This window comes from Nymphalis io, chromosome 5 (genome assembly GCF_905147045.1).
Source record: "Nymphalis io chromosome 5, ilAglIoxx1.1, whole genome shotgun sequence".
Taxonomy (NCBI): domain Eukaryota; kingdom Metazoa; phylum Arthropoda; class Insecta; order Lepidoptera; family Nymphalidae; genus Nymphalis; species Nymphalis io.
In genome coordinates this window covers 5010809-5032190 of record NC_065892.1, presented here as the reverse complement: position 1 = coordinate 5032190, position 21382 = coordinate 5010809, and the positions used below count along the sequence as shown (strand labels likewise).

The 21382-nt window shown below is 34.5% G+C and overlaps 1 protein-coding gene across 1 annotated transcript; it reads right to left on the bottom strand.

Moving 5' to 3' along the window:
• Positions 1 to 251: 251 nt before the first annotated feature.
• Positions 252 to 20231, bottom strand: LOC126768536 (elongation of very long chain fatty acids protein 7-like). Its single transcript, XM_050486710.1, has 7 exons — positions 20149 to 20231; positions 6926 to 6994; positions 6575 to 6762; positions 5929 to 6006; positions 2076 to 2165; positions 1370 to 1579; positions 252 to 853 (listed from the first exon to the last, which is right to left on the bottom strand). Exons 2-7 carry the CDS (start codon positions 6978 to 6980, stop codon positions 443 to 445), a joined length of 1032 nt encoding a protein of 343 aa, XP_050342667.1. The 5' UTR covers positions 6981 to 6994; positions 20149 to 20231; the 3' UTR covers positions 252 to 442.
• Positions 20232 to 21382: the final 1151 nt, after the last annotated feature.

Here is a 21382-nt window from a genome sequence, read left to right as displayed (position 1 = left end):
ACATTACAAAGCAAACAGCGAGTAGTAAAGTATTGAGATAAAATAAGATAAAATTATTAAATAATTTAAGACACATAAATCTATTGCGACAAAAAAAAATCTTTGTATTAATAACCATGCATGTGTTTTTTTATGTTTCACATAATGCAAATGTTAAAATGTAATAAAATATGAATCCTGAAAAGTTGAATGAAGTAAACGCTTATTTTATATAATATATATTTTGAATATTGCATAACCTTGTTTGTGTGTGTGATAAGAAATTCTAGGTCGAATGCTTCCAAAAATCACCAAAGCGATTAAGATTTAAAGTAGCTCTAATCTAAACCCCATGACTAATCCGTATTAACTTTTAATTTAGGCTATAATAGAATATCCATCTTCATCATCACAAACATCAGTCTCAAATGAACAATCTAAATCGATTTTCAAATTTGGAAAATCATTTTTTTATTATCCTGTCGAAATCGTACTCCGGTCCGTATGTAGCTTTAGCGGTACGCCTCGTTAGGAATACTTTGCCATCTTTTATATAATCGCCACAAGCTTTATTCACTTCGAATGGTATTTCTTCAATACTAGGACTATCATTTTTTTCTTCTCGACAAACCCCGTTATCTTTCATTTCAGATTTATCTGTTGTTCCATTTTGCTTATTAAATCCGTTTGATGTCTTTATATTTTCTTTCTTACAATCTTTCTTAATCTTATAACTCTTAGAATAAAAGTTTAGGAACAATAAAAGGAAAATAGTAACATTAGCGGATATGAAATAGGTGAACCCAGTAGCGTATTGACATCTAGGCGAGTTGTATGTCCAAGCACAGTAGGAAAGCATCAATATGAACTGAATCTGAAAATTAATTATTTATTAGTGAAAACATAAAAATAAAATATTTTAGGACGGAAGAAGATTCAAGAGTAAGCTTAAAGCTGCATTTCAGGATGTTATAATCATGATTCTTCAAATTGCTTAGTTGGATCCGTTATTATTTGTGTTTTTAAATAAATTTTAGCCAATTGGTTGTACTAAAATTTTGTAAACACTTGGTCAAGCTGTATTGAAGCCTTGTGTAATTGTACCAATAAATCTACAGCACTTTTGCACAGCAGCATTTGCACATTTGATTGTTTAAGTATTCTTGAACAGTAGTATTTTTGCTATTTTTAGTGTAGTATTTTTTTAGCTACCATAACAACATTTTAATGTTTCTAAACAAATTACTAATCACTTGGTGGGTCCGAAATAATAACGAATTGTTAATATTTGTTATAACGCTTTGTCAATGAGTGGTGATGACCACCTATCAGACGGTCTGTCTGTCAGTCCAACTACCTTTTATAAATTAAAGAAATAAATATATCTTACCAATTGCATCTTAGTAACGTACTTCTTCCACCACAAGTACTTCTGAAACCTTGGTCCCAAGCCTGACAGCAAGTAATAAGTGTACATAACCACATGGACGATTGAGTTCAAAAGTGCAAGAATAGCTCCCTCCCCACCAGCTGCAAATTTAAGGTAGCTCCACGAGTAGAGAGCCATGATCACGTGGTGATAAACGTGAAGAAAAGTCAGCTGGAACAGTAATATTTGAGATTAGAGCGAGTATATAGTACGATTCTTATGGTATGAATAGATTTAAATAGCCGAAGAACTAAGTTATATTAGAAATAGACCAAGTAATAAGTTATTTTACTGCAAAAAAAAGTAGCGTTATAAGAAAACATTCATCAGACACACATACAAAACAAAAAATTTATAAAAAAACTGAAATAAGACGTTTTATAAAGATATTTGAAATTAAAGTAAAAATGATTTTAAATATTCTAATGAAATATTTTCTTTTAATACATTTCATAATAAGTGGTATGCTATGAGATATTGTGGCTGCTTGCAATTTCAATTTGAATATTGTTTGATTTTATGAATTGTTTTTGGTTAAATCAACTACAAAAATAAGTAAAATATGCTTTTTAAGCATTTTTGTTCGAATAAATTTTATATAGTTTCGTCAGTTTCATTAAACTTCAACCTTATTCACTAAGCGTAGTTATATAGCAAATTGTATCACCTGCTTGTCTTTCTTCCTTAGTACGAAGAATACTGTATCTAGAAGCTCGGTGAATTTTGCAAAAAAATACCACCAGCCTAAATCTAGTAGCTGAAATATAAAAAAAAATTATAATATGCTTGGCATCGTTGTAAACATTGATCCGGTACTCAATAGTACCAGATTTTAACACGTATATTCAAGAACTATTAAATAAATCAAAGACTTTTTTGGTGGTAGGATGCTAACATCCGCATGGCTTGTTACCACCGTACGCATGGTGAAAAACTCGTGAAGTGGCTTGCAGCCGCGTTTCGAGGTCAGCCAGCGTACAGCCAGTGCCCGAGCGAGTATTGCCGCGATGGGTGTTGGTCCAGTGGAGACGGCTGTTGAACCAATGCCGGGGGAAACTGTATTGACCTGCCGGACAGGGAGACCCGAAGAAACGGCTGTTCCGCTGGCCGCCCGTGGCATAGTACAGGGGCCCGAGCGTGCCTAACCAGCTCTCGAGGCTGCCCCACCAGGCCACGCATAATCTCGGGGTGGACCGTCGTGCCGGTTGGTGACCGGAAGGTAGGGTCCCGGCGGCCACTTCCGGGGGGGTTCGGGGGCCCTTCCGTCCGGCGGATCAGTATATTTTCCTTTTTGGCAAACATTTGGGAAAACACGCCTCCATACTTTGCCCATCCCTATCGTGGCAATACGTCGCTCGCCTCACGTCTCTTTTCCTAATTTCCAAATGGTAGCGCAAATAAGAAATAACGGTCGTTCAGCGGTGCACACCCCCACCATACCCACGCTGTTTGAGGTCGAGTTCTCTAACATCCGAGGACTCCACGCTAACCTCAACGCTGTCCACCACCATCTCGAGACAGCACGGCCAGCAATGTTGTTTCTCACGGAGACGCAAATACTCCGCCCTGCCGACACCAGCTACCTTAACTATCCCGGCTACATGCTTGAAGAATCTTTTAAAGCGAAAGCCGGAGTATGCTTGTTCGTCAGGGCGGATGTTTGTTGTCACCGATTGCGCTGCTTGGAGGACCCCTCCTTCTCCATGTTGGTGGTACGTGTGGACCTGGTTCGTCAGAGTCGAGTCTACGTGTGCCTCTACAGATCCCACAATGGTGACTTGGAGACAAGCCGATTATTCGACCATCTTAGTCGGGTGGCAGATGCTGCGCAAGAGCAGTTTCCTAACGCGGAATTGGTGTTTTTGGGGGATTTTAATGCTCACCATGAATCATGGTTGAAATCCCTCAAAACTGACCATGCTGGAAGAACTGCTCATGCTTTTGCTCTCACACACGACTTGACCCAACTGGTTGATCAGCCCACCAGGATCCCAGACATTGATGGGCAAGCGCCTTCTCTACTGGATCTTCTGCTGACTTCTCACCCGGTGGAATATCAGGTTGTGGTTCAAGCTCCACTTGGTTCTTCGGATCACGGCCTTATATCTACCAAACTGCCACAGGCCAAGCTGCCGCCATCAGCGGTATGCAAACGTCGCGTTTGGCACTATAAGTCGGCAGATTGGGACGGTATGCGCGATTACTATGCGTCGGTCCGTGTCCGGTCCGGTCGTGGAAGGAACGTTGCTTCAGTGGGAATGACCCGACAGCTAGTGCCGCTGCTGTTGCTGATGAGATCATGTTAGGAATGGAATACTACATTCCTAGCTCAGATCTCATCAACAGGGGTACGCGTAACCGTTGGTTCACGCGTGAATGTGCCGACGCTGTATCATCTAAGCAGGCGGCATATCGCGCGTGGATCAACGGCTGCATTAGCGGGGCATCTAACATTGACTCACTGAAAGCAAACTACAATAAAAATTCCAAGTCCTGTAGGAAGGCATACACGAGAGCGGATGCACAGCGCATTGTACAGATTGGTCATGACCTTATTTCGCATCCTAGGGGCTCCCGTAGCTTCTGGCGTCTGACCAAGTCTGTGCAAAACAATTTCTGCCAACCTTCGCTGCCACCGCTCAGAAATCCGGACGGATCGCTAGCTCACAGTCCACAGGAGAAAGCTGACCTCCTGGCTAAACTCTTTGCCGACAACTCTGTGATCGATGATTGTAGTGCGCAGCCAACAACAATACCTTCATGTGGCCACACGATGCCTGGCATCAAAATCAGGCAACGTGATGTGCGTGCGGAGCTGCAATCACTCGATATACGGAAAGCTAGCGGTCCCGATGGAATACCAGCCATTGTGCTAAAGAAGTGCGCGGCGGAGCTGTCTCCTGTGTTAACGCGCCTGTTCCAACTTTCTCTCTCTTCGGGATGTGTGCCGGAGGCTTGGAGAAGAGCTAATGTGCAAGCGGTTCCCAAAAAAGGGGATCGGTCTGACCCGGCAAATTATCGGCCAATAGCTATCACCTCAGTACTTTGTAAGGTGATGGAACGGATTTTAAACAACCAACTGATCCATTACCTAGAAGATCACTGTCTAATTAATGATCGTCAGTACGGGTTTCGACCAAAACGGTCCACAGGTGATCTTCTAGCGTACGTAACGCACCTCTGGGGTGAAGCTATCGACAAGCATGGAGAATCGTTGGCTGTCAGCCTCGATATCTCCAAGGCTTTCGACAGGGTCTGGCACAGAAGTCTTCTCTCCAAGCTACCGGCATATGGTCTGCCTGCTCAGCTATGCACCTGGATTGCCAGCTTCCTACACAAGCGTAGCCTTCGTGTTTTAGTAGATCGTTGCGCTTCACAATTCTATGTAGTGAATGCTGGCGTCCCCCAGGGATCTGTGCTATCTCCCACACTCTTTCTTTTGCATATCAATGATATGCTCTCTCTTGGGAACATACATTGCTATGCAGATGATAGTACAGTGCATGGTGGATACCACGGACGCGCAGTGGCTGGGCGGGCGGAAACTGAGGAGAGGCGGGAGAATCTTGTTATTGAACTCGATAGGACATTAGAGCTCATCGCCAAATGGGGTTCTGATAATCTTGTTGAGTTTAATGCCAAGAAAACACAGGTGTGCGGTCTCACAGCGAAAAAGTCACCATTTTACCCTCATCCCTCCCTCTGTGGCACACCGCTAATGATACAAAGCAAAATCGCCATGCTGGGGATGGACGTTCGCTGCGACCTTAGTCCAAGGGATTACATCGAGGCTATTATAAAAACAGCTTCACGAAAACTCGGAGTTCTGAACAAGGTGCGGCGTTTTTTCACGCCACAACAACTGTGCCTGTTATACAAAACACAGGTACGGTCTTGCGTTGAATATTGCTCGCACCTTTGGGATGGCTCCGCTAAGTACCTAATGGAGGCCTTGGACCGGTTGCAGCGACGTGCAGTACGCATTATTGGTGACGTAAAGGTCACAAACACCCTTGAACCTTTACAATTGCGTCGCGAGATAGCAGCACTGAGCGCTTTCTATCGTCTGTATCACGGCGAGTGCTCTGAGGAATTGTTATCTCTAATTCCTGCTTCCCCCTTCCTTCTTAAGTCCACGCGAGCTGGTTCTCGATGTCACCGCCTAACTGTGACATCAATTCCATCGCGCACAAAGAAATTTGGCAACTCCTTTCTTTGTCGCACTACCAAAGAATGGAATTCCTTACCAGCTCACGTGTTCCCCTCCTCTTACAACCCGGGTTCCTTCAAACGAGGCGTGAAGAGGCATCTTGCGGGCCGGCAAGGCGGGGACGGCTAGTACAGAACATTCTTCCCGACTGTACTGGCCGTCGTCGCGTTTGGACTCTACTACCACTTACCATCAGGTGGAGTAGAGTCATTTGCCATCCCGGGGCATATAAAAAAAAAAAAAAAAGACTATTAATTTTGGTAAGGTATTTTAAGAGTTACAACAGTTAAACAATAAGAATATTACTTACCATAGGATTTTGCGAGTTGGACGGATATCTACACCCTGCATACAATATACCATCTCTAAAGAGATTCAACTTAAACACCTGGAAGGAAAAGTTAAGAAATGATAAATCTTATGAAAAATACACGTTTTAATAAAAGTTTAAACAATTTTTTATCAGAGGTGTCTTTTGGACACACACTTTTAACTATATGTTGGGTTTTCCTTTAGCCACCATCTTTATAGCCCTCGACGACTGAACTGAACATGACTTATTTTTTATGAAATAATTCAAAATTAATAAACTACCTTCATTAGAGAAGAATTTATTATCGATGAAGTCATGATTATGAGACTATTCAAAATTTTGGTTAGTTTTATATTCTATTTTAAGAGATATGTTCTAGCGTATTTTTCTTGCTACTCTCATGGCAGCTGTTTAAGTAGCACCAAAAATGAATGCGAAACAAGATACAATTAGATTAAAAATATTATGTATTTTTTTACGTCATGTTAACTTCTCTTTAAATAGAAAATAAAAACAGTGAAATTTAAAAGTTCCTCACGAGAAGCGAAATGCAGAAAGCTGTTTATATTGTTTGTTCCAAAAGGGAACCTCGAGAATTTTAAAAACATCTAAAATGTAATTTTTACTTTATACTAAGATTCACCTTCACGCAAATCATGGTAGCAAGCACTACTTGCGAAGCGTTGTAATAGCTAATGAGTTTATTCATCCGCAGCGGAGATCGGTTCTTCATCACCCTTGGTCCGATCCTGATGAAGAGTAAGTACAACACAACAACAGACAATATCGGCATTGGGCTCGACATCATAAACCACGAATCTACCATTGCACCTGGAAAAATAAATTACCAACTAAAAAACATTTTTTTTTAGCATTATGTTATGAAAATACTTTAAAAATATTTTGATATATGATCGATTATTTTTCAAACCAATTTGATATCTTTAAGTACTGCATAATAATTACACACACATATATATATAAATAGTCTTACTCTTGCCGACTTTCAAAGAATCCAAGTAACGATCCATTTTTTCTAAATAACTCATGTTTGGACCGCAATCTGTAAAATGAAACATTTTGTCACATGAAAATTGTCAAAACACGTCATTTATATAGTATCCTTCTTAGTAAGATTGTTATCTGTAGTATAATTATTTTAGTTTTATTATTTTATCACATTGATGTTAAGGTTCATCCCTACATTTTGTTAAAGATCTATAAATACGAGGATGCTATTATTTAAATAATTTTTAAAAATAATGTAACTTTGAAATTCGATTAAAAAAACATTACATGGATGTTAATAGCTACGTAGATTAAGGCCTAAGGTTCAAATTTTCGCGAGTGCTATAATACTTTCTAAATGTGCAATCTAATTTAAAAAAAAAAAACGGGTCAGTGCGAGTTGGACTCACGCACCGAGGGTTCCGTAACCGTAACCGTAACAGCCTGTGAATGTCCCACTGCTGGGCTAAAGGCCTCCTCTCCTCTTTTTGAGGAGAAGGTTTGGAGCTTATTCCACCACGCTGCTCCAATGCGGGTTGGTAGAATTCACATGTGGCAGAACTTCAGTGAAATTAAACACATGCAGGTTTCCTCACGATGTTTTCCTTCACCGTAAAGCATGAGATGAATTATAATCACAAATTAAGCACATGAAAATTCAGTGGTGCTTGCCCGGGTTTGAACCCACGATCATCGGTTAAGATTCACGCGTTCTTACCATCTCGGCTTTTGAGGGGGGGGAGGGTTCCGTACCCCAACACAATTCTGAAGATTTACCAGGTTATTTCAGGATTTTGATTTTTCATAGGTTTTCATTTAATTGGTTTGTAAAATTTATTTATTTTTTAACCAACAAATTAATTACAACTCGACAGACAGACAGACAGACAGACGGACAACGAAGTGAACGAAGTCTTATAAGGGTTCCTTTTTTCCCTTAGAGGTACGGAACCCTAAAAACGTTCGGTATTTATCGAAATTGCTTGTTATTTATTTCGATTTTTATGATTGGATGTGATGTTATGGGGATGTATGACAACTTACTATATTTTATAAATTTATTACATAAAAAATTTTCTTGATCATTCATTAAAGTGTTAACTAGAATATTATAAGTAGTTTATCTATCTGGAAGAAACAAAGAAACAAAGTGACCTTTTAACAATATTAGCAAATTCTTTGACTACCTCGTTGATCTAGTAGCTAGATTTAAGGCCGCATCTCCCGAGCAATTAGGTTCACACCCCAAGTCAGACCAATAAAAAGTATTGAGTTTTTCTGTTAAAGATTCTCAGTAGCTGCCCAGACTCTGGGAGATGGAAGTGTGGACACTCCTGTGCCAATGCACTTAAAGCCGTTGATCTTGCACATAAACTCTTTCTTGACATGTCGGATTACCGTCCCATCGGATTATGAGAGTGAGGGAAATAGGGAGTGCGCCTGTGCAGCACCATATTTCCTGCGCAGTTGGCTAATCTTTATTGAGATTAGTCACCGTAGTATATAAATTATATAGCGATACAATTTATTGAGAGTGTATAACAATAAATTAGTCTCATTTCCATTTACTGAAAAATATATAAAACCTTAAAAAAGCACTCAAAATAAACCTATTCGAGCTTTGTTGTTGCTTGCTGTTGCTGGTAATTAAAATTTATCTTAAGATTGAACTTAAGAGGCTTATGTAGAGAACTATAGCTCTTCATGGAAAACAAATCTAATGTAACAGCCAGATTATTATTACGAGTACGTAAGTAAATTCGTTAAAATAATGATCATCGCGATCAATGTGATACATATTATACGAATGTCTGTCATCGACATTCGATGATCAAAGGCTTGGAAAATACACGTGTAATGTATAACATGCGATCATGATCGACATCGATTAATAAATTGTTATTAATATATTACTTTTATTAATTATTATTTTTCACAAGGCAGCCATCTGACGATAAAATTAATTTGGCTTTATTCGTCAAACATTACGTTTTCATCATAATGATTTACCTCGATATTATTCTGACATATTTTTATTTCTTATTTTTTTAATATCTTATGATATTTGTTTCCATAATATCTGATGAGTGGGTGGTACCTACCCAGACGAGCTTGCACAAATCTCTACCACCAGTAGAGCGAAAAAGAAATGAAATGCAAAAACAAAACTCTATTTCTAAATTACACGCCGTATATATTAGGTCCTTACATATGAAATTGGCGTTTTGTACGGGAGCAATATATAGTCATTTTTTTTTTTGTAAAATATATTTAAGTAATCAAAGTGCACCGATGTTATCTATGCACTTTTGCCATCTCATAGGTAGTTCATTGATCCCTTTACTAAAAAAAACCATGGGGGCGAGAATCTATAAACTCTTTGAAGGCGGTTTGGACTGCCGCATCAGAGTTGAATTTTTTTCCTTGTAAGAATTTGTCATCAAATTTCAAATCTGTTGGAGCTAGATCCGGGGAGTACGGTGGATGTCACAGACATTCCAATTGTAGTTTATCTAACTTAGTGGTTGTTTGTTGTGCAGTGTGTGGTCTTGCGTTGTCGTGAAGCAGCCGTGGCCTAGAGCGATTGACCAATCTCGGTTGTTTAGCAGCTAGTTCTTCCTTCGTGGTTTGCAGTTGCTGACAATAGGTATCTGCCGTAATCGTTTGACTAGATTTTAGAAAGCTATTGTGAACGACACCGGCGCTAGTCCACCAAACACTCACAAGTAACTTTTTCTGAGTCAATTTTCGTTTAGGGCAGGATTTGACTGGGTCTCCAGGCTTCAGCCATTGCGACGAGCGCTTCAAATAAATTTAATTGACAACTTTAAGCAGGGTGTCCATATGATACCTAGACGAAGATTGAGATTTTATTTGCCAGCCGATATCATAAATGCTTAATATGCTTCTGTCGGAAATTCTTCTTTTAAAAACAAATGACTAATCAAAAATTATCTCAATTAAGCCCAACACGCAACTTATTTGACAAACGCGTCAAAGAAATTGACATATTTGATAAATGAGTAGTATTTGAAAAATAATTTAGTTGTTAACGGATAGTTTAGTGAGAAATAAAACGAATTTTGTGTATACTCTTTGGTGAGAAACATTTAAAAGGGATCTGTCAAATTTCTACAAATAATGTAGGTTTTATATAATTAAGTTGTTATATAATCCGAGGTATACGTATTTTTACAAATATTCCAATCTGTACTGCACTAAATAACCCCTCTGCTAGAACCCATTAATCAAAAAAAAAAAATGTTCATAAAAAATATGTAACGCTCAGATTGCCAATAAACCATTTAAAATATTTCATTTTTCAAACGAGTTTACACACTCTCAAGGTCAAATGTTAGTTGACTGCTAGAGGTTGTGACCTTAATTAAGCACTTAAGCCCCTTACTCTTAATTTTCCAGTCATTGCTTTCATTAGCTGAGGTTCAAAGAGATATAAGACATTCAGTTAGTCTAGGTTGTTATTTAGATAAAAGGTATGCCTGGGCAATTTTTTTTTATTGTTGCATATGTAGGGCCAGCAATTTAGATTAATTAATACATAAACTATAGTAGCTTGTCGTTATTTTTATAAGTATACAAGCACGATTAACTCAGAGAACCAACCAACCAAGACGCTATCCATGGTATGGTTAGTAGTAATTTCTTCGTTATGTTTGCAATTTTGTTCGTAAGTCTTAGCTTCCTTTTAACAAAATGGCTTAGATATTCTATTTGACATAAATGTAGGCAGAGTACAAACACAGTCTCGATACTTTTAAAACAGGGTGATTTTTCAACATCATATTATATAAAGAAGCACACGCACACACACACACACACTCACAAACACAAACGCAAACATACACAAACACTTAATATTCTTGTTGAAATTTAACTATAGAAACAAATAATGTTATAGAAAGTCTTTAAGAGAAAACATGTTGTACATAATACATTTTCTAATACACAATAAAGGGAACGGGACTGTTATTCCTTAACACAGATTATTTTATAACGTAGCGAGGAGTACAGTTCTACACTCACCTGATTGGAATTAAATTAATTTGTTCAAAAAACCAAATGTAAAATTTATCTACTATGTTCTATCACTATTATAAATAAAGATTTTTTTATTATTATTATTATATTTTCAATGGGGGTAAGTAGTCTCTGCAATTTTGTCCGCTTGTACACTGAGTTAATTGTTTTGGCCTTTTTAATAAAATATCTACTAAAATTTGTTTCCAGCTCAAACAATGTTAAACACTACGAAACACTTCACATAATTATAATGTTAAGTATATAGACGATGTAATGTATTAATAACTTTATTTTTATTCACAATGTGACCTGGTTTTCAAATCGCAGAACAGTCTACGTTAATGTTTTATGGCTTCAGTCTTGAGGAGGGAACACCGTTTAAAGTAACAGTAGCCATGTTATCAGACTTAATTAAATGTGTTTCACGAATCAACTAAACTAAACTAATCTTCTTATATTGAACGTTAGTTTGACTTATTATGAATTCGTCAATGCATAAAAGTAGGATAAAGGAAAATTAAAAAAAATTGTGATTTTTGATCGACAATAACTTTATGTTTATTCTTAAATTATTATGGCATTTATATTTAAATATGGTTCGGTTGGAGCGCCGATAGTGATATTTGTAATACTTATTTGTGGATCAGGTTAAAAATACTGCGCGGTGTTGTGTTTGAAGCTCAACGATTTATATTCAAGTATCTGTTTATAACTGCATCTGCAAAATGTCTTGCAATACAAACAATCGTATTAGAATTGTATGTATGTACTATAAATTCGTACACATATGCGTATATGTGTAAATAACCGAATGATTCGCTCGAAAACAGATTAAAAAACTTGCTATAAGCAATCATGATACATACAGATCGATAATAGGAAATTAGATAAAATGAAGCAGCGGTTGGAGATTAAGAGCTGAAAATCGAGCTCAGTGGCGTGCCATTGGAGAGACCTATGTCCAGCAGTGGACGCGAAAAGGGTGATGATGATGATGAGATAAAATGAAGAGCAGAGATGTCCCTTGGATAGAATACGTGGATCTTTAAGAAAATCGCGTGTTTAAATGCGGGCAAATATCACTGACTTCATTTGTGTTTGTTTTTCCTCGTATTCGTGAAGAAAAACAAAAAAAATTAAGGAAATTCTGTAAGTGTCGATTGAAATAGTTATATTCATACACCGGCAATAGAGCAGGGTAGTATATGACGGCACGGTAGTATGCGCAAGCGATCCCGTGACGTCCCCCGACAAGACGGAGTGGGTACCGCTGGTTTTTAGTGGGTATTCCGGCGCCTTTAGCGCTGCCGAGTCCCACATACCCCCCACCTCATGTGGGGGAAACACCTAAGTGTGTTTTTCCAGCGAGAAAAAAAGGGTAGTATAAGATACTACCTGACTGCTCCCTAATACGAGATATTTTCTCATCAGTGAGAAATTGACAACAACAAGCTGTCTACATCTTACTACATAAATAAGATTAAATCAACAGAAACATTTAGCTGAATAAATAACGCAAATAGATGAAAGACCTCGTTCCAACTTCAATTACTAACAAATATAATCTATTAAATATTAAAGAGCTAATGTTCTTATCTAATACATAAGATGCAATCGCTGCATATTATTTTTGTTATTTTAAGACAAGCTTACAGCTGTTGGTTTGTCTAGCTGCTAACTGTACGCAACATTGACAGTATTGTGTCACATATAGTTGATATTTTATGTTAATATTTTCTTTGTTCTTATGTATTTATTAACATAATAATTACTTACATTTATAAATATACAAATCAAAATTATAATTAGCTTCTGTACAAATTTTGACTACTACTTCATACAGAATACAGCAATTCTACGCAGTTAAAAACTAAGAATGAATGTAATTAAATTAATGATTTAAAATATAATAAGAGTATAATCATCCTAAAAATTTGATACGCCAAAATTGGTGGTTATTGAAGGAATATATTATAATTTAAGAAAAAATAGTTTCGATGTAAGTAAAATTATTTATTAATAACTTATTATTATAAAAATATATAGCAACGAAGTAGCTATATAATATACGCGTCACGTACACACATAGTAGAGAGCGGTGAGAGGACATGACAGCATAACAGGGGCGGCTTGCACACGAGTCTCATCCAAGTCGCGAAAATAGATCTTTCAAATCAAGAGCTAGTAACTAATATTACTTTTTGTTTTTAATTACAAAAACAATACTTTTGACCTCTTTATTTTAATAAATGTATATAATAATTAATCAATTAAAATAATATGCAAGATTTATATACTCAATATGAATTTAATATAATAAGTATGAACTCATAGTTAAATATTTCATATCAATATTGCACTTTGTACAATATATTAGGAAAGCTAAACACTTTTGGCATAACCTATTCATTTTGCAACAAGACTTACAGCCATTGAAACTTCATAATATTTATATATTATTTATTTATATATCTAGTAAAAATAATTTATAATTGCTGTTGCATATGTATGTTTTTATATAGCATATAATATACACCAAATGTTAAATATAGTACGAAAATATAGAGTTATGAATATTAAATTACTTCTACATATTTTTAATAGTGATCTCTATCTGTCATTATTAATTTGACATTCGAAAGAAAACACAGTATCGTTCAATTAATTATTCGGTAAACAATGTTTACGAGTAAAACGGTTAAATAATTTAAGAATAAATTATTTGTAAACTTTTTTATTTTATTTTTAAATCTAATTTTATTGCTTTATGCCGCTGTAGTGGTGAATGTGTGTGGTAAGTGGTGTGATGTGTAAAGGATGCAAAAATGATTTAAAATGTAATTGATTTCAAACTGCTACTTACTGTAGTGAGTTTTTTGTTCCGGAAAAGCTTTACTGTAAAGTGTTTATAAAGTAACTGTTGTCTGTCAAACGTACAATGACTCAAGGTTCACAATATTCAAAATTGCTTACCATCTATGTTATAATATATTGTATATGTACTTGCAAAAAAAGTTTTCAGCCGTTATATGACGTGGGTCAGACGTTTACGGACTTACTCTAATCTCTATTATGTAGAACGACAAATGACTCGATGCCTAATTCGTGGCGTATATCAATAAACTGGTTTCATTACAAATACGTTAAGCTATTGAATAAGTATTGTATTGCTTTGACAGACATTTTTTTAGAACGTGCCTCTAATATAGATTATCTACGTATTGTTAACTGATCTATTATTTAGACTGCTATGGTTCGAATGGAATATATGTGAAACTTATATGTACATGAAGTTCCAAAGTTTTTCAGGTGCTTATTTTATGTGTATAATTTATCTTGTTCGGCTTATGTGCGTTGTAATAAATTCAAAGTCCGTTTTTGTTAAACTGTAAAATTCTTATCTTTATCTTTAGATGTAATTGGCTGTAAGATGTTAAGTTGCTATTCTCTATTATTAAGTCACCGCTTGTAAATATCCCACTGCTGGACTGAGGCTTCATCTCCTTTTCGAGGAAAACTTTTAAGGAAGTATTAACCACCACGCTGCATTCAACGCAAAATTTTGATTTCTAAAAATGTCACACTATACAAAAATTATAGCTGAATAAATTGCACTAACATTTGTGCTTCGTAATGTGATGAGAATGACTAATCAATAATAAGAGACATATCATTTACTTGCAAATATCGTAAATGATTTATCAAGAAACTGCATTACGATCTGGAGGTCAGTTAAACCCGTTAAACTACCATTACAAACTACACGCCAATTCATTGCCAATGTCATTTATTATGATTTATAGTATACCTCAAAGTGATTGAGAGGTCGTTTTCAAAGCATAACGAACGCGTAAAATTGCCACATATCGATCTAATATATAACCTTAGATCTTATTATAAACGTTATAAAGTTCATATTCGTCTGGCAGATCCAATAATGAAGTTGTCATTGAATGCTAGTATGTCGAGTGAGTCGTTTCAGGTCATTTGCCTGGCTCCAGTGAGGTTTCCCGGTCACTCGTACCTTTATTGTATTCATAGTGATTACGAAAATCGTTGTATACAAATCTACTAACACGATTATCTTTGAAACTTTGAACTAATTATTTGTAGCAATTTATTCCAGTTTAACGGGTCATATATACTTTGCTTTATTACAATGCGCTTAAAGACGTAGTTGCGGCCCAAAGAAACATGACATATCAAATTATTATTCTCATATTCATATGTAAAGTAAAAGCCTTTGAATATCCCACTACTGGCCTAAGGCTTTCTCCTTTTTGATGAGAAGTTTGTTCATTCATATGTAGTTTATTCGGTATCATACTGTTGAAAATAGGTAAGATATATTCAATCGTTACAAAAACTTGTTTTGTTCGAAATATTTGTTTCTTGAATAAATAAACAAATAAATATTTTAGAAAAACTAAATGAGGGTAAAATAAGAGTTTTTTCAACTGATTACTTTATTGATTATTTAGTTTTTTTCTCTTAGCTCACTCCAAAACTCACGATATCCAGCATGATATTCACAGATTTTCAGTGTGATTAGTATGAGTGAGCAATGGAGTTATTCATTTCGGTTTGATTGACTATTTTTGACAAAATATAACTCCATCAATACAAATACAGATACAATATAACAAATACAGTCTTTAAATCACAGAATTAAAGTCCGGAAAGAAAGTTTTACTAGTTTCTTATAATCAAGAAGATACAAAATAAATATCAATTATTAAAATATCTCAAGGATTTAAATAAGATTAAAATCTATTAACGTGAAAAGGTAATAATAAAAAAGCGTTATGGCATTGAGCTGAACAAGGATAGTTATTATAGTCGAAGCTTAGCATAATTTAGAACAACTGTAATAGAAAACATACCTTACCGTACCAGACGTAAGATTAGGCAATGTTTTTTTGAAAACACGAATTAGTGGACACTTTTCTATTGATTTCTATTTATCGTAAATTCCAACAAGTCCTTACGTACGTTTCTACGTACTTATATTGTAAAGCTATTAACGTTTTCAATAAAGTCGGTATTTTTAATAGTATCTGTACTTTTATTTGACCATCCACGCACATTTGAAAAATCATCACATAAATATCGAAATAAAGGTACCTAAGTATGCTAAATATAAACAATTCTCATTGTAGAAAAGAAACACTATTTCTTTTTCAGTTATATATATAGTCTTTGATTTATAAGCATTTTGTAGAAAACTCTGACTTTAAGATTAGTGTAAGCGATAAGGTCGCCTTCGCAAGCCTTTAATCTATTATATATATTTCTTTTAGTACCATAAGTTACGTACTGTGGGCAAAAACGAACAAATAAATAAAAACCTGAGTAAAAGTCGGCTTTGCTAATGAAAGTCGCGTGTTCAACTTTTTTTTTAATTTATCTACGTCAAATAACTTAACGATATAAACACGATGAAATAGTAAGTACTTAAAAGAACATTTAAAACTTAATTTTCAGTTTATTTAAAACTCCCCAAATTTAAAAAAAATCCTTTGAATCGTTTAAAACCAGACCAGGTGGTAAGTATATAACTATTTGATAACGCGATTATCTGTTCAATTATGAAAGCTTAAAAGATTGGCGCATTGCGGTAAAATTTCTCAGTATTCAATTCATTTAGTGGCCTCGACCTTCCGCAGACTTTGGAACGTAAAATTGGTTTTGGCTTACTTACAAAGTCCTAGTATCTGACATAAAATTACAGAACATCAGTTAAATTCTATGTTTATATTGAATAATCGTAACAATAAAAGCGACTTAGGATTGTTTAGATTTGGAATACCAAATAAATACTCCAGATGTTAATCTTGAACATGGCTACTTTTTTTTTCTTAGATAAAAAAGATTATTGTATAGAGGAAATCTAATACTATGGAGATTTGATTTGTTAAGTGCGATGCCTATTTTAATAAGTTATGATTAGTTGATGTATTCATTTTTATTTACGTTCATATAGTAGGAATTGATTGCGAGAAATGTAATATTTTATTGGAATAATACTATACCTCATACATAGTCATAAACTATCTATGAAAATCGCAAAACTCTCTCTGGTCTCATCAGCACATAAAGATAACAATATTCATGAAAGTGAGCCCTAAACTCGCTATGAGTTATAGACAGTATATTTTTTTGTTCATACACAACATGTTAATTTTGGATAGCATTAGATTATTCTTTACTTCGTAATATGAAGTCTAAGACCAAGTTATTTGTTCCTTGTTCTAACACTTTAAACCAAAATACAACAACTCGTTGCTGCTTCACACAGGAATACTCGTGTAACTAATTTTACTAACAGAAAAAATACACACAAAAACTGACATAAGTACAAATAACTTAAAAATATCAATATATGGTATTTTTTATTCGTCACGTAACAAAAAAATGGATTTAAACTGGCTCTCTTTTGAAACATCCCAATGTTCAATAATATAAAATGATACTAGCTAGCGCTTTCTTTGTTATAAATAATTATTATTAACACGATCAATTCATAACAGCAGATATTGTATATTGTGTGTAATACTGTTTGCATACTTTAATTTGTATACTCATGAATAAAAATTGACAAAAATCCCTTAGATTAAAATTAACAGTGTTATATAAAATAGTTATGTTTACATAATTTTAATGTTTGTATTTTATATCTATACCATTATTTATTCATCGTTTAAACTTTCCAATAATGTAACCGAACCAAATACCATAATAGAATAGGTTTTCAATTCATCTGTGTATATGTTTTCTTATGTATGTTCGGGCATATGTATAAATTTATAAACCTATTTGATAATTAATTTTACTTTGGGTTCCGTAAAGGTTGTCCCATTTCAATTTCATTGGTATTGAAAATTTTATTGGAATTATAAATCTGGATTAGTTTTTGAATTATGTTTTTCCTTGTGCTTATAGTTACACTGACTCACTCAGCCTTCAAAGCGAAACATAACATATACTAAGTTTTACTGATAGCCGGATGAAAAACATTATAAGTTAGTGGTAACCAGACAGGTTTGCACAAAACCTTTCTACTAGGCTGTTATTTTATCTATATTTTTATATGACCCTTGTATATATATTTAATTTATACTTATAAGTTTACTATAGAGCAATTTGGTTAAATATGCTAATGCAAATAATTACCAGACTTAAAAAACCTATTTGCTAAATCGACTATTATTGGGAACAATAACAGGCTGTATAACTATATATATATATATACTGCGACCCTAAGGAGGGGAGTCGTAACCTTAAAGGTCAATCATAATGGCAAACTATATGAACAAAATCACATTCATTCAATCAAATTCAAATAAATGTGCATACTCTATTCCCTCACTAATAATGACACTGCCGGAACGAGTTCATGCGCAAGACCAACGTCTTTACGTACTTTCTGAAGCACGGAAGTGTACACACTTCGAACTTTCAATCTCCGGTCTACTACTGAGAACTATTGGACAGAAAAACCCAATAACTTTTTATTGGGGCTTAAACTTGGGACCTTGGGTTTGCGGCATTATATCTAGCCACTAGACCAGTGAGTCAATCACCCGTATCTACAGGCACAAGGGGCATAACACCTACCTACCTAAGTTGGTCCTTTGTACCTTAATGTTGGTCACGCTTTGACGATATAAAAGATAGTTAATATTTCTTACAGTGGTTGATAAGCAAATTTATCTTTTAAACAAAATTCGATGATCGGTATCGATCACGTTTGGTTTAAATGAAAATTTTATTTCGTTAGATAATATAATCTGTTTCTGTTAATGTAAACAGCCATCAGTCAGCTGATCTAATTTAAACTAATGTTTTATAGCCTGTTCAAAGAATAATACGTATAACTCCCATTCTAACAACGCTGTATGGCTTCATCAGCGTGTAGTTTGCACTTTAGTTAGTTATACGCTAAAAATAAATTCATAAAAAGTATTTATTTTGAGATTAACAAATACTGATCAAAATATTTTTAAAAATACGTTATATGAAATTGTTGTCCCCACAAATTTATTATTACAAAAAATATAAATAATTACAAAAAAATGTTTGTTTAAAACTACTATTTTAATATATTTCTTCAATGAAATATCTTACCTCAAGAATCAAAGTAATACAAAAGAAAACAGTCCACATTCCCACTGCTGGACGAACGATTATTAAATTAAGTTTTCTGTATAAAACTGTTCTACTAAGTTGATAGAATATACGCAGGTTTAATCAAGATATTCTTTCATCACAGAGTATTAAATTATTTAGAAATACAAATTTAGCATTGCTAAAACATTGTTCTAGATTAGATTTTAACTGTCGTGCAAATAAGTCTTACTTAATCGAAATAATTTATATTTATTTTTAAAGTCATTAAGCAAGATATATTATATAAAACATTTTTTCTTTAAATATTTAAATTAATAATTTTGCTAAAGAACATTGTAAAGTAGTCTTTGTTTATTTATTTTTTTTGCTCGTAATAAAAAATAGAACTTATTATTAATTATATAACGTAATACATAAATAAAATTTGAAAATATATGAACTAACCATGAAATAAATTACAAAAAAGCTATTTGTTTCCTAAAATAGTTCAATCCTGATCTGCAGAATAATCTATAGATATAAATTCGAGATATAAATTATATTTCAAATTGAGTTTTTCATGATCTGTTTGACTTTAAAAAATAAACACAATATTTATTAAATGTATTTTGTAGCAGAATTGAAAACAAAGGTTGGTTACGTCATAAATAAGTCCAAAATAAACTCTTCTAATTATCAATGAAAAACAAATTTAACATACAGGGACAATTATATCGCGATTAAAAATGCAGCATAAACGTTACATAATGTTTACATTTTAATTATTACAAAATACGAATGCAACATAATTAAGTATAAACAAACATGATATTACCAGTTATTTGTTAAAAGAACAATAACAGACAAATCTAAAAGTTTATTTTTAATAAATTAAGGAATTTCCTTATAAATTCACTTTAAAATTTTACAATCAGACTTTTATGTAAAACTGAAAGGATTACACTCTATAAATTATAACAAAATTCATTTTTCGAATAACAACGTATCTATTTTATAATCACGTAACACACGATGAAATATCGACTAAATGGTACTCACCTGTGGGTTTACACTCCGTTCACTATGAAGGTTTGACTGGGACTGCGGATTATCGACCGGGAGAAATACACGCAACGAAACTCAGACAGTTGTCCCAGTTGTAAACCTAATACAATTTATTATAGATATGTTTTTATACCTTAAAAACAACATTTCAAAATCGTTGAAACACTAACAATGTCTCGAACTTGTATATTAAAAATATGATTACAATCTTTATTATTAGTATTATTAGATGGTATTAAACTAATTTATATATTTTTTTATATAATCTTGTGATTTCTTATGTATGGTAAATTTATTGTACAAACGTTTGAACTAGATTTTGTTAAATGAGGGTTCGTATAAATTACATTTGTTTCTAATTAATAAATCGAGTTACGAAATTTGATACGTTACTTTGTAGGGGATTTTTGCTTTATAACAAAAAGGGGTTTAGATATTAACTAAGGGTATAACCTTAAGTTTTACCTAGTATTAAAATAATCCTGGGTGATATAACACACACAATTTTCAGCGGGAGCCGTCGCTCACGAGATAAGTTATAAATACTATAGTGATTGCAAATATAGGTGACACCTGTCTGTAACTTTAACTACGTATTATTTAACTATAAGTATTCTTCTTCTTCTTATTTGTTCAAACCCTCTTCCCAGTTCAGCTGGGGTCGGGTTTCCTTGTACATCTGCGCCAGAGAGCTCTGTTCTGGGTTGTCTGTGTACTCAGATTCTCTTTCTGGGCCTCTTTTTGTATGTTTGACCTCCAGGTTGCGGGCGGTCGCCCTCTTCCCCGCGGTCGGTCCGGGATATTTAAGGCTTTCTTGATAGGATGATCATCGTTACGTATCAGGATATGGCCGTACCAGCGCAGTAGTTATTGTTGTGCGCCTAGGTTGGGACGCACAAAAGGGATGGCGGCGGAAGAGCCTGCATAAGGCCAACGGCGGCGCCCGCATATCTCCACGAGAAGTACGACCTTGGCGTCAGGTGGCAACCGGCCGTAAAACTTTAGCCAAAAACTCAAACTCCTTGTATGACAGCAAAATGCGTCCCGTCATTGTGCCGAGGTTCCAAGATGCGAGTTTGAGTTTGTCAAAGACTTTTGGATGCGAACGTTGGTTCTTGTCTTTAGCGTCGCTTGTGGGAATGTAAAGGGAGGAATGTAACATAAAACATTTTTAAGCATATTCATCATTGAAAAATTAATTAAAATAATAGAAAACTCAATATATTTG

Bases quoted from the DNA above. Each gene is read 5' to 3' on its own strand.
- LOC126768536 (XM_050486710.1), bottom strand. From the start codon at position 6,980: ATGAGTTATTTAGAAAAAATGGATCGTTACTTGGATTCTTTGAAAGTC. The intron at 6,763-6,925 runs GTAAGACTATTT...TTATTTTTCCAG, and splicing joins TTCTTTGAAAGTCGGCAAGA to GTGCAATGGTAGATTCGTGG. The intron at 2,166-5,928 runs GTAAGTAATATT...TTTATATTTCAG, and splicing joins CCAACTCGCAAAATCCTATG to CTACTAGATTTAGGCTGGTG.